This window comes from Vicia villosa, linkage group LG6 (genome assembly GCF_029867415.1).
Source record: "Vicia villosa cultivar HV-30 ecotype Madison, WI linkage group LG6, Vvil1.0, whole genome shotgun sequence".
NCBI classification, from domain to species: Eukaryota; Viridiplantae; Streptophyta; class Magnoliopsida; order Fabales; family Fabaceae; genus Vicia; species Vicia villosa.
In genome coordinates, this window is record NC_081185.1 from 127,265,802 (window position 1) to 127,281,003 (window position 15,202).

The 15,202-nt window shown below is 32.8% G+C and overlaps 1 protein-coding gene across 1 annotated transcript; it reads right to left on the reverse strand.

Moving 5' to 3' along the window:
- Positions 1-14,540: 14,540 nt before the first annotated feature.
- LOC131614619 (blue copper protein 1a-like) lies at positions 14,541-15,165 on the reverse strand. Its single transcript, XM_058886182.1, has 2 exons — positions 15,000-15,165; positions 14,541-14,917 (listed from the first exon to the last, which is right to left on the reverse strand). The coding sequence occupies exons 1-2, from the start codon at positions 15,163-15,165 to the stop codon at positions 14,541-14,543; spliced, it is 543 nt and encodes a 180-aa protein (XP_058742165.1).
- Positions 15,166-15,202: the final 37 nt, after the last annotated feature.

Below are 15,202 nucleotides of genomic sequence, written 5' to 3' on the forward strand. Positions count from 1 at the left end.
TTCAAAAATATTTTTAAAATCAACTCTCTAGCAAATATCATTATGATCTCTTACTAGGTAAGCCCTTATGCATTTTTCACTTTACTGTATTTTACTTGAGTAATGTTGCTATCTTAGTAGGGTTTAACATGTGTATTTTTATCATACATCATAAGATTTGTTCATGAACTTGATCTTGTCTAGTCCAATCTTGGCCCTAAGAAGTTTCTTACTACTTTTACCTTAATTGATGCAGAGTAACACATTTGTTGCCTTTCATTATCATATTTGTTTGTTAGGATGCAAATCAATCCATTGACCATAAAAATATGGTGTTTTTCCATTTACCAATTCAACTAGAGTCGCATTTAAGATATATTGACATATTATATATTTATAAGCAAATTGAGTTTTTTCAAGACATTTTTAACATGAAATTGTGAGGCCTAAAGCCCTAGTTTAATCTGTTTGGCCCTTAGGCCAACCACGCCTCCTTATATAATCACTATATATGGTTAACATATGGCTTATAAGATAATTTATGATAATACTAATTTTACATTATCTTCCGATTATGCTTATACTAGCTATATTGTATTGGTATATTTATGAAGGGCCTCTTGGGCTGTAACACCCTTTTTCTAACCTCAAATTATAACATAACATTCATAGAGTAATCATGCATAAAGGAAAAATGGCGTCACGTGTTAATTTCCACCGCAATGAAAATCCAAAACCAACGTACAACATTCATAATATGCACTAATCATACTGTAATACAAATTTAAAATCTCATGCTTTCATACATTATGCATAAACGCTCGCGGAAAATAATAGGATTGTTATCAAAAGTTTCAATGAATATATCCAATACTATGTTCATCTACCAAATTCAATTAACATCTCCAAACAGGCTATTGGAAATTCACAATCTAGGCTACATAACCTTTAAACAACATATCCAAAATATCAAACAAAACATAGACAATAGCAATCTCTAAATATAAGCATAAGTCTAAATAAACCCCCAAGTGTTACATGATCAAAGCATATGACTCGCTACCTAATTGAACAACAAACTCGAAAGCTCTTCGGCTAATCCTCGAACAAACTACTACTCGTCTGAGCCTGCACGTTACCAACAAAGGGTAACATTCAAACAGAAGGATGAGAATTCAAATTATTATAGAAAACATAATAATGGAAAATGCAAAACATAAACAAGCATACATTTCACAATTCATCACTCTTCTTTAAACATGCTTTCATATCTATATATCAAGGTTAACATGTTTAGAATCAACCAACCGAATTCCATCATACAAGTAATCATATTCAATTACCCCCTCAACAATTGTAATTCAATAATGAAATATCATCAAGTATACAATTATCAATTCACATATTTTCACATACATGCATCAATCAACAAATAATCATTCCACACAAATCATACCACATAATCACACAAACACAATTCACACCGACGCGTGCGACTCAAGTGTGACTCTATGCAATATGCATGTGGATCCCTCAGTTATCATTTCTGGCAAGCCGATTGTCATTCTCTACAGACTAGATAACCACCTCAAAGCTCCATTCGGCGTTAAGCTTTCAAATCCTATTCGGCGTTAAATTTGGGACAAATAAATAACCTTCGCGAGATTACCCAACATTGCCACTTTCAAAGACTCATGCTTGTGTACATGTGCAACCAAAACAAGACTCGTGCATTTAAGACGACCTCTCTATCTCTTAAACTACACAATCATATCTTTCCAACTTTGCACAACATACACAACATGATTTCAAATCCAAACATTGCATCCAATAGCACACACAATCAATCACATGTATTTAAGCATAGCACAACATGTATTACGCCAACCTTCCTTAATTCACATCATAACACACATATATTCAACCAGGGGCGGAGCTATAGCCCAGCGAGCCCGGGCACGCGCCCGGGCTCAATCCCTCCTTTCGTTGTATACTCCCCACCTAATAGTTAATTATTTAAATAACACTAGGGGCAAAATTAGTAATTTTTAGACAAAATCAAGGGCAAAATTAGTAAAAATATGGTGTAAAATTTTTGGATAAAATTAAGGGTAAAATTAGTAGAAACAAAGTTTAAAATTAATAAAAACAAGGTATAAATTTTTTGCCCGGGCTCCCTAAAATTTTTGGCTACACCACTAGTATTAAGATTCTCTTGGAAATTCATCCGTACACTACTCATAATCATGCCAAACAATTAATTAAAGCTCATATTAATTAATCATAAATCAATAGCATGCAATTTCATAAAACCAAAGCAAGAAATAAAAATATTCATTTCCAAGCTACAAGCCGCGCTACGCGCCTTGCACCTTGCTATGTGAGCTGGCTCAGAATGTCCGGCGCTACGCACCCTCATACCCGCGCGACGCGCTCAACATTTTGCCAGACAGTTCCAGGATTTTTAGGTAGCATGCTACACGTCGACTACCGCACTAAACGCCCTCTGCGAATTCTGCAGAAAAAAATTGTTGCGATGACAACAACCATTTTTCCCTCATTTTCACCCAAAACTCATTTCCAATCCAAAATTAAACACGAATTTCATGCTTATATCATTTATATATCACATATAACTCAATATAATCACCAATGGCATGTGAGTTATGCATTTGCATGGATTCTATTCATAAACTTGGGTTTCATGAAAAATCAACATATAATCTCAAATTCATATGATATAATCAGACCCACTCATAGAATCATGTATAGAAACATAAATACAAGCTAGAACATTCATATTTCATGGATTATCATACCAATTTCATTTCAAAATTCAAAGTCTAGTAAACTCAATAATCCTCATATATACATGTTATAGAAATCAAAATATTATCCAATCATATAAACCTATAGTAACTTTGATTCTAACTATTACCTCTTGATTTCAATCCACCCTCTTCAAGAGTCTACAATCCTCTTATTTTCTCTCTTGTATTCTCTTCTCTTTCTCTTTTGCCTCTTTCTCAAAATGAATGTTATGAGAACTAACCTAATTTCTCTCTTACTATCTTTCTCACATAATTGAGCTTAGTCACTCACACCCCCATATTACTTCTAATTCAATTATTTAGGCCCAATAGGAGTTATCTCATAATATTACTAATAGTCCAATTAATCAATTATCACAAAACTCAATTAATCAATTATCACACCAAATAATTAAAATAGAATAAATAATTAATAAAAACACCAAATAAGCCAATTACATAAAATGGCTAGTAAAATCGGGATGTTACAAGGGCGACTTGGGAGACAATTGGTGGAACATCTCACCCGTGATGTCTTCATGATCGCCTGTTTCCTAGATTGAACGCCTATTTATTGGATATGATTTCCTTTTATTGAATATGTCGTCCACTTCTTGGGCGACTCTCCTAAAACGTGTAAATGTGGGAAGTGGTGTGGATTTAGCCCAAAAAGGCGTGGAAGAAATCATGGGGAACTTAACCACGTTCTACTGGATGATATGAGATTGAATACCCACTCCCACACTCCCTCAAAAATGATTTCTATTCCTAAGGGGCCTAAGATTCAAGCATAATACAACTATAAATACCTCAACCCTAAATTTGAGAGAGAGAGAGAGAGAGAGAGAGTGAGTGAATCAGAGGTTTACACAAATAATAGATACATGGAGCTTTTCAGATCCTTACGTGAGCTAGCTCTAAACCCTACAACAAGTTTTGAAGCTTCTGACATCCCTTAATTACTAGAAGTTGTCATGAATTGTACTTTTAGAAATTACAATATCAATAGAAGATCTTAGTTAAAGAAGTTAAATATGGACCAACAATCCATTTTCCTACCTTGGATTACATTGATGACTTTAATGCAACTATTAGGGCTTGAGAGTACCTTTACCATGGTCAACCTACCAAAATTCCTATTAGAAAGTTTTAAAATTTGACTAATAATACAACTACCTGTTAGGGAGATAAGTATACATGAACCAATGGTAGAATATATTATTACAAGGTGATTGACTAATTTTTGTAGGCAAGTTATTAAGCAAGATATCTTGACTTGTTATGAGACATTTTGTCTCTATTTGATCCTAGAAAGTGCTCTTTATGTGATATAAATTGCTTCAACATTTGTTCAAGATTTGTTTCAATTTTAGTTCTTTCGGAGGTTTGCATAGATTGTGTTTAGAAGAAGTATTTTTAAATCAAATCAATTTGAAGGATTTTATTAAATTATATATTGGAAGAAGATTCTAATTGGATATGATTCAATTAAAAAGATTTGGATTTGGTTTTATATAAGAGAATTTGATTGGCTGGTTTCGAATTTAGCTTGTTTTTTTATTAAACCCTGATGGGCCTTTTTGCTGGATCATATTTACAATTTAAGGAGATGATTTTTCTTGTTTGAAGTCTAATCTATTTTTGAAGATTGTTTCGAGGGCCTTAATTTTGTTTGAGCATGGACTTATGTGTTTTATTGTGTAATATTCTATCTTGAGAGTCTTACTTCTTTTAAAATAATAGAGTACTTAATTTATAATTGTAATTTGAATCACTCCACATATAATTATTTTCTTGCAAACACTTAGGAAAGTGTTTGAGTGAAAGTGAGGAAATATGAGATTAAGGGAGAAACTAAGTTGAAATTCACAAGTAGTATTAAAAAAAGGAGATTAAAATGTAAGAGTTCATATGAGACTGTAGTGTATTATTCACTACTTGAATTAATGTCCTTTATGTTAACGAAGTAAGTATATAGATTGATTTACTAAAAAAGAAAATTGCACTATTTTTTTGTTAGATTATATGCATGATTAGAATAATTTATTTTTACTTTTATGATTTTTAAAATATTTATTGAATTTTTTTATTTATTCATAAGTCATTTGATAAAATTCAACAAATTTATTAATGGAGTGAATTGATAATATGACTCTTTCATCTATTAGTAATTTTGTATGGGAATGATTTCTTCTATTGACAATATCATCATGTGAAATCAGCGATGTTAAAAGCTAAAAAGGTGAAAGGGTTTTATGATATAAAGAAAAAATGTGATTTATGATGTTTGAATGTTGGAAATGATTCAATACAAACAAATGAGATATTTTTAATGGAGTGAATTAATTTTCTATGAATGAATATTCAATTTTTCAAAAGAAATTGTAGTCGAGAATAATTAATTTTTTGACATAATTGTCTAGAAGTTATTAAATTACTTAAATAGTTTACGATTGCGACCAGGACCATCTCAGATGGTGTATTGTCCTGCCATGAATTTTATTTTACTTTCTATATTTAAATGAATTTTAGTTTTTTTTTCATATGATTAAATTATCTATTTTTGTTTTTTTTTCCAATATAATATTACAAATGTATATTAGTAAGTGCTCTTTGAGTCTTGAGACTTGTCTTGACTTTGATGAGTCTTAGAGTCCAACCCCCTTAATTTTTTTTTAAACAAAAATATCATAACATTACAAAAGTGAGGTTAATTCATTTAATTATTATTTTTTGTCTAAATTATTTACCTTTGGATATATCAACATTTGATGCACCAATACGGTGTTGAGAAAGTTGAAAACATGAGGTAAGGAAAGTAAAATAAGCAACACAGGTGAAATAACTTCGGATAATTTTTCTTAATTTGGTAAAAGCAATATGTAAAGTTTTGAGATTCAATACTTGGAATTTGGGGTGGGGTGGGGGGGGGGACTATGTAAAGAAGAAAGTTATAGGGGAGAGAGACATGAAACTCTAAAAAAAAATCACACCTAATCATTGGATGTAGATCCCCTTTTGAGCACTATCACGAGCATATTTTTGGTTAGGAATCAGGCCTCTCATGCCCCTCTTTGAACCATGATTACGCGAATCATTTGCCACTTGTTCATTTTCCTTCACTATCTCATCTTTCTCATAAGCCAACTCTGCCGGGACACTTGTACTTTTGCTAATGTCATTTGAATTCATGACATTACTCTCCACGTTAAGAGTAACCTTGTCCTCAATGTTAAGATTGGGGTACCGATAGCTAACTCTAACAAATTATCCCAAGTGGTTGTTTCTAGAGGCAGACCTTCCCATTGTACCAAGACTTATAGGACAATTTGATTATTTTGCAACACCATATGTGTATCAAAGATGACAACTGGTGTCAGAAATAACTCATGTTTATTGGTACTTAGTGACTGTGGCATATAAGGATCAATATGATCTTATTTACAAGGCTTCAGAATATACATATGAAAAACAAGATGGATTCGAGCCGTTAGAGGCAATAATAATTTATATGCAACAAAACTAACTATTTCTAGCACTGCAAATGGTCTGAAGTAACGTATACCCAACTTTTGATTGTAATGTAGTTCCACAGAGTGCTACCTATAGGGCTGTAGTTAAACAAAAACCATGTCACCCACTTGGAATTTTAAGATCCGTCTTTTGGTGTCAGCAAACTTCTTCGTTTGGTGTTGTGCTTTGGTCAAGTTATGTTTAAAACCCTTTAGGTTTGCATGGTCCAACAAGATTTCATAGACTGACGGGGGATCATGTGAGCTGGGCGATTATTTGAGAACTTCCTCATACAGTTTTAGAATTCTTTATCTTCATTAAGCTCGCCAACATCCTCTGGGTTTATGGTTTCTTCCTCTAAAGGACTATCAAAATAGTCAAATTGATAAACAGGATGTTGCACATACACATGAACACTCAAACAAACCTTACATAAATCAGATACATCTTGGGCACCTTTGTCATCAATTAGACTTAACATATCAAATGTGGGATCCTTGTATAATATTTTACCAACTTCTTCTTAACCCAGTTCTTTTATAATCACTACCACCTCAAAATAGCTCCACTTATCTACATCACATTTCACCTCAAAAAATAAACCTTCATAACTAGTATATTCAGCATCTACAAATTCACATCCATGGTGAATAAAAACATGCACAATTTCATCCATTTTTCACCTAAAACGAAAACTATTTATTCAGAACACAAACAATATGTAAACAAACACAAAATTGTACACAAAATCATTCAACGCTTAACATTTCGAAAAGAACAAACAGAAACCCTAATATGAAGAACCTAACCTAAATCGAGTTTTATACAAGAAATCAAACATTCTGCAAGAAAGTTTGCACCCAGTAAAGTGAAAACCAACAAAACCCTATATTAGAAAGAGGCGATATTTTGAGGCCCACTAAACCCTAATTTTTAAAGAGGCGAAACTTTGAACTTACCGGTAAAATTTTCTTCCTCATTTGATTCAGCCTTAGTTCATTTGTTCCCAGTCGTCAAATATTCGTGAGAAGCATTCGTCTTAGCCTTCGTTCCTAGCTCTTCGTTCTCACCACTCTGTTCTTTTCGTTTACAAGCAAATGAGGACAATGAAGCCCTGATACACTTAAATCTTCCAACTCAGTAGAAAATAATACACGTAACCAATTACTAATCCACACAAGTGACATATGGCATCCTCAATCGACCTTGACTAACGCTTTTGACATCAAGGACATACGTGACACTGTTTGAATAATTAAGGGACCAATATGATTGTTTTTAAATTAAAGGATCAAATTGAACTATGACCAAAAGATAAAAGACAAAAAAATACTAAGCCAATGAATACTTCAATATTTAACTTTGATTTTTTTCTAATAATCTGTAAATATACTTAAAAACTAAGTTATAGATAATGTCATTCTTATTTTTTTTTTCGGATAAATGTTCCAACAAATTTATAATTTTTATTGTAATTTGTATTTTTTATTTCAAATCATCACATGTCATACTTATCTTTTACGGATAAATGTTCCAATAAATTTATAATTTTTATTTCAAATCATCACATTTATTTATTACATAATGAAACAATTTACCAGATAAAGAAATTGAAGCCTTATAAAATTAAACCCACATAGTATTAGGCACTGATTAAAATATAAAATTGAAGGGTTAAAAATGTCAAAAGACAGAAAAGTGAATGGCCGTTGTTTAAGTCGCAAGTCATGATAATTCTGCCCGATCGCCGGTGAAATGACTTGTATCATCGAGCGTTTACCGGCGGGTTAATTTGCTTCGTTATGCATGCACGTGAACCCACACATGTGCATTTATGTGAAAATATTATTAGAGAAATTCGAACGTCAATGTAAATGTAAAATAAAATGAATTTACACAGCAATTTGGTGGAGTTTTCATTAGACATCACATGATTTAATATCATGAAAGATAAAAATCAAAACATAAATAAAGTTCAAGTGTTTTGAATTTTTTTAAAATAAAAAGCTTATTAATTTTGGAGGGTTAGATTTACACAACACCTTATTCGTTTATTGGATTAATTAAGATAGTTGATGACACGCAAATACATTGTTTATTCGATTTGATTAATGCATGTTTTCTACTTGTTTTGATTTGCATTTGCACTATTATGTTGGTATTTAGTTTGTTTTCAGGTACTTAATCATTTTAGAGGCGTGTGCGAAGAAACGAAACAAAACAGGCGAAAAAACGGAAGAAATGGAGTAATTTACACGCGAGACATTTTCCGACTGTTTTGGCCATAACTCCTAATCCGCAAATCAGAATGATGCCCCGTTCGAAAGCTAACGCATAGATCTACAATCATGGAAAATATGAAGGTCGTAGGCGCAGACCTCCCTCGGTGGTCGCCATCTTCCCAAAACATGGAAACTTCCACGTTCCCACGATCTTCCATTTTGCAAAGGCCGCGGGCGCGGAACCCCCACGGCAGCCGCCGTCTTCCCTAAAAGAAATCGCGCCCAAAAAGAGTTGGAGGGAACTCTTGTAAAACCATGCTTTGAAGTTCCTCTATAAATAGGAGCTTTCGTTTCATTTGCAATCATCCAAACTTAGTACAATCTAAGTCATATACTTCACCATTTGAAAGATATAATCCTTCCCATCGGGGGGGGGGGGGGGTGTTATGGCAATAGTTCTTGTATCAAGTTTGGATCATTTAATTTGAAATTATTTATCTTTCTGCCATTTACATTCCGTCGAAGTTTATTCCCGTTGTATCAGATTAAAGCCTCCGATTTGGAGCAGGTTTCTTATTTCAAGTCTTTGTATTTACTTATTATGTATCTTTCACTTGCTTTACTTTATTTATTCCCTTGCTTTGTCTTTATTTCTTGCCATTACTTTTTGTCTTATTTACCACACTTATTTCTCTTCGTCTTATGTTTACTTTCGCACTTAAAATCATTTACATTTTATTAAATATGTCCGGCTAATTTACTAGTGTTGGAATGTGAAGATCGTCAACAAACGAAGCTCAACATATTGTCTCTTTAGGATTGCTTAATGGGTTGTTTTTAATTTAAATACAATCTTCCTGCACTTATTTTAATCTGCTTACACGATAGTGAAGCAGTGAAACATTGGGTAAATCGAAAGCTGTCTGACACAAAAGATTAAGATTGATTTGTTTTTTATTAACAAATACCGCGAAAGCACTTTGTTAGTTAATTAGGATTGTTTAATATTGCTAGAAGGAGATTTTAAAACTATTTACGAAAGCGCTCCGTTTATAGGTTTAGGATCCGACAATTTAGGTGAAAGTCTTTAACCCTTTTAAGTTAAACTTTCCAGTTAAAGACACTTTTTAACTAGGTTAAGAGTTTGATTTCTTAAAAATAGGTTCACTAGTTTAACGCTATAGGCAATGTTCATATGTGATAAATGAACAAGTAGATTAAAGAGTCAACTCGATTCTGAAGAAAATATTGTGTATACCTGAAAAGGAAGATCCCGATTTTACATTTTTATAAGAGTACCTTGAATTAGTTTTTCCATTTTTATTAAAGTACAATAAATTATTACAATTTAAAAAAATCAAAATGTTGTGTATAAACACGCTTCAAGGACATGGGTTTGAACCCCGTGTTGCAGTTTTAAATTGAATAATTTAAATTTAAATTATATATATGAGAGATATATTTACTCCAAGAGTAAGTGTAGAAGACTTACTCCAAATCTTAACCATTGATTTTCATTAATCTAACTATTTTAATTAATAATTTATACATAAAAATATTTCCAAAAATAATTAGATTAAATGTCTGTTAGATTAATGAAAATCAATGGTTAAAATTTCTACACTTACTCTTGGAGTAAATATATCCCTCCTTATATATATATATATATATATATATATATATATATATATATATATATATATATATATATATATATATATATATATATATATATATATATATATATATATATATATATATATATATATATATATATATAAGGGGATGACGTATCATATGAGAATGACATTTTTATGTGAGAATATGAGAATGAATTTGAACCATTAGATTTTAAAATAAATGGTGGATATTAAGTGTCAATATTTTTTTTCTCTTTCCTCTATATTTATTTTAATAATGGAGGAGAGAGAAAAACATTTCACACTTAATCTCCACCATTTATTTTAAAATTTTAAAATCTAATGGTTCAGATTCATTCTCACATTCTCATATAAATTACCCATTATCACTAGATATGCCCTCTATAAAAGGGTAGTCTAACAATAGGCCGTACTTTGTAACAATTTCCTCTTAAATAAGAAATGACCAAAATTTAAAATGGTGGCATAGACAACAATTATCCTATGCCCATATATCATTAACAATTACTTATAATGAATAAATGACATTTATTCTGTCCACACTTACAAAACCTTAGCTAAGTTAAAAAAGGGATTTCTACAAAAATAATAAAACTTGTCAACGTGTAAATACGTGTGGCCTATTATCCTTTTCAACAACGATTTTTCATTCGTTGTCTATTCTTTTGTTACCTAAAGTAAATAAATGTTGTTGTGTTGTGTATAATAATGAGGAGACAGAAATGAAGCATATTTACTTGATTGGAACAAGAACAATACACATTGTATAGCGAAGGAATCTAGATTATTTGTTGGAGCAAAGATATAAGTTGTTCATACATGTCTTGAGTGAGACAATGCTTATGACCTATAGAAACCACATAAGCAATTCCAATTGAATTTTGGTTCAATAGTTTCACTACTAGATAAATTAACAGAAGAATTTGTCCTCCTTAAAACTAAGATATCCATGTTTTTTTTATATATGATCATGTCTATTATAGTGAGTGCAATATTGTGCATTGTTCTTATGGCTAAAACTATCAGAACTTCCTTTACCATGACCATGTCAAATTCTCTTATCATAAGCATTAACAAGAACTCAGGATTCCTTAATAAAGTTAGTATGAGTATTATTTCTTAATTCTTAAAGAACTAAAGAATACAATTTGTTGATAGAAGGAGGAAATTCCATCATTAAGACTCTAGTCTTAACTAAAGAACATTGTCCAGTTAGACCAGTGAGAAATCATATAACTTGATCTTTTGGAATAAAACTTCTTGTCACAATGGCAAAGGTGAATGCATATACAAGTTGGTAGACGTGTATGTGAGTTTAATTATTCCCACCTCCTTTCCTATCCACACCGCCACCTCCCTCCACACTAACCCCACCGAATTACATCCGAACAAAGAATGTTCTCTACTTTCCAGATCAATACCACAAAAAGCACATTTAGTATTATCCAAAGCCAAAACAATATTCTTATGAACTAAAAGATCCTTAGTTGGAAGTCTATTAACAAAAAGCCTCCAACCAAAAGCTTTGATTTTGAAAAGGACCTCCATCTTCCAAATCAAGGCTAAAGCATTATTATATTTATTAGGCGGACCATACGGAATAAAACTTTCCTCATAGATGCTATAACAAGAGGCCACCGAAAAAGATCCATCCGCGGTAAGGTCCCAAAAAATATTATCCTTCCTCTCTACAACAACTCCAAATCCATCAATGAAATTACGAAAAGAATCAAAAACCAATCTAAGAAAAGGTTCGGTGAGATGAAGATAATCAATCCCACAATTTCCCCACTTCCAACAACCATTCTCTCAACCTCCCATACCCGCCACCGATACCATCTTCAAACTAGAAACCGAATATAACTCCAGAAATTTTTCTTTCAAAGAGACCTCATCACACCATCTTGCCTCCCAAAACGGAATAGTATAACCGTTACCAATCTTGAACCGACAATGAGACACCAAAGGATCGATATGCTCATTCTTCCCTATCGATAAAAGATCCTTCCACCATATAGAAGAAGAAGAAATAGATGAAGATGGTAAAAGACAAAGAAACATACCTCCACCAAAGCTCTTCATAACAATGTCACCATAGCGGACTTTCAAAATATTAAACCACACCGACTTTCGGCCTTCTAAGATCCTCCACTTCCACTTGTTAAGAAGAGCCGAATTGAATGCCAAAATATTTTTGATACCGAGACCCTCTTTGCCAAGAGGAAGGCACACATCCTTCCAACTAACCCAATGAATCCTCCTCTTGTTTTCCTCCATCCCTCCTCCCCAAAGGAAACTACTTTGCATTCTAGTAAATTCCTTTGCTACACAAACTGGCATCTTGTAAAAAGACATGTTAAAGATGGAGAGCGATCCAAATATGAATTTCAAAAGAGTAATCCTTCCTCCCAACGAGAGAAAATGATTCTTCCAACCCGATAGGCGCTTCTTCATCTTAGTCAAAAGAGGAGTCCAAGATGAAAAGCTCCTAGGATTACAACCAATAATAATACCAAGAAACAAGAACTTACTTTCCTCCACTCTACACGAAAGAACATATGAGGCGGCATCAAGAAAATTATTAGACGTATTAATCCCAATCAATTTACTCTTATGATTATGCCCAACCCCAAAGCTAGCTCAAAAGCCTTTAAAACCACTTTGATAGCCCAAACTTGCCTCCAAGTACCTTCCCCCACCAACAAAGTATCATCCGCAAATTGGAGAATATCCACCACACTACTACCATTAATTCCCAACCCACTAAATTCTCCAATCTCACAAGATTACCTCACAAGACCCGTTAGACCTTCGGCTACAATCACAAAGAGGAAAGGAGATAAATGATCCCCTTGTCTTAGACCTTTCTCCACCACAAACTCATTTGTCGGACAACCATTCACTAACACGGACATACTACTTTGAAAGATCAATAATTCCATCCACCTCTTCCACTTCGGTCCAAACCCCATCCTAGTTAACATGTATCTTAGAAAATTCCAAGAAACATTGTCATAGGCCTTTTCGAAATCAACTTTAAATAGACAACTTCTCCCCTCTTTCTTAGCAAAATCCACCAACTCATTTGCCACCAACACTCCATCAAGAAGACGACGATCCAGAACAAACGCACTTTGACAATAAGAAATAATCGAGTGAAGGACTTTTTTCAATCTTCCCGCTAAGATCTTCGAGATTACTTTAAACATACACCCCACTAAACAAATAGGTCTATAATCATCCAAAGAAGGTTTATCATACATATTTTTAATTTTCAAAATATTATAACATAAATTACATTTGTATAATTTATCTAGGCTTAATTGCAATTTTGGTTCCCATATTATCATTTTTTTTTGAGTTTTGGTTCCCCTATTTTAAAATCCGGAATTTTAGTCCCTATATTTTAGTTTTTTGAGAATTTTGGTCCCCTTGCAAATTCGAAGGCAATTTTTAATGAAATGGAACTCACAATGATGACACGTTCAACATAAATCTTAAATAAAATTAGTTTTTTTTAACATTTCACTGCTGAATTGACACTGACACATCATCTATATGAGTGTCATTTCATTTAAAATTGTCTTCGAATTTACATGGGACCAAAATCCTCAAAAAAACTAAAATATAGGGACTAAAATTCCGGATTTTAAAATAGGGGGACCAAAACTAAAAAAAATGATAACAAGGGGACCAAAATTGCAATTAAGCCATTTATTTAAAATCTCCAAAACCCTTCAAAACTCACAAATTCAATTTTTTAGTTTCTCAAATTAAGGAGATTTTGTTTTATCAATAAAATTAAATCCCCAAATCCTCTCTCCCTAAATCCTTCTGTTATCTTCACTTCTTTTTTTGTCTTCAAAATTCTCCCTCTCCTTCTCCTCTTGAATTAGAAGGAAAGGCATACATGAACACTTTTTGACACAGCAAATTGGTCTACATTATTTTTACACGTTCAAGAGAAATTAAGTATGTTCTATGTTATTGATATTTAATTTAATGCATATTCTATGCATTTTTTAGGCATATTCATATAATTCTATGCATATTCATAGCTTTTCCTAGTGCAAGTACCACAGTAATTCTTCTGAAACTTCCTAAATGCCGCTGTAAGTGTCATTAGAATTTGTGTTTTTGAATTTTGTTTGTGTTTTCTTCTCAAACTTCATAAATTATAGTAAGCAGTACACAATTTTCTTAAATATTAGAATCATCACTAGCAAACCTGTAAATCCTTTTATTAAAATAAATAAATGTATGTTAATACATTCACCAACACAAACTAATAAAAGGGCTTAATTATTAATTAGTAACTAGGAAAAAACAACCCCTCTTTCAAGTAACATCCAATCTCAAACAGCCATCATATTTCTGTGAATCATTTTGAATAGCTTCTTTGGCAGCATGGATCGACGGGGAACAGTGGCGGTCCATGGTGCATTAGGAGTCGGTGCAGCTTCAGGAGCAGGCACAGGCGAGTCTGAAGGTGAAGGTGAAGGTATTGGAGACCAAGGTGATTGTTGTGATGGCAAGACAGTTATGACAAGCTTTTGCCCATTTTTGCAGTGGTTAGCAAAACCTGAAATGTACCATCTTCTTCCATATGTTGTCAATACAACTTTATCATTTCCACTACCCAACACCGGTGCTGCCCAAGGAACTGAGCAACTCTGAAAATCACTTCCATTTACTCTCACCACACTGTCCTTACCAGCAACGTACTTGAATGCTGCAATGCAAGTTAAATTCAACATTTTATCACAAATTAATTCGTTAGAGACATGAAAAGAAAAGAAATGGAATGAGCTTACTGAGTGTGTCTCCGAGATGAAAGACCTTGTTTGCAGCCCAAACTTGATAATCAACTCCAAGTGTCCAACCCTTTTCATCTCCAACTAGATAATCTGTTGCCACGGCTATGGTTGAGAAGATAGTAGCAATGATAGCAAAGAGGAAAAGAGCACGTGAAAGAGTCATATTGCTTGATGAATGAAGTACTAATATTGCTCTTTCT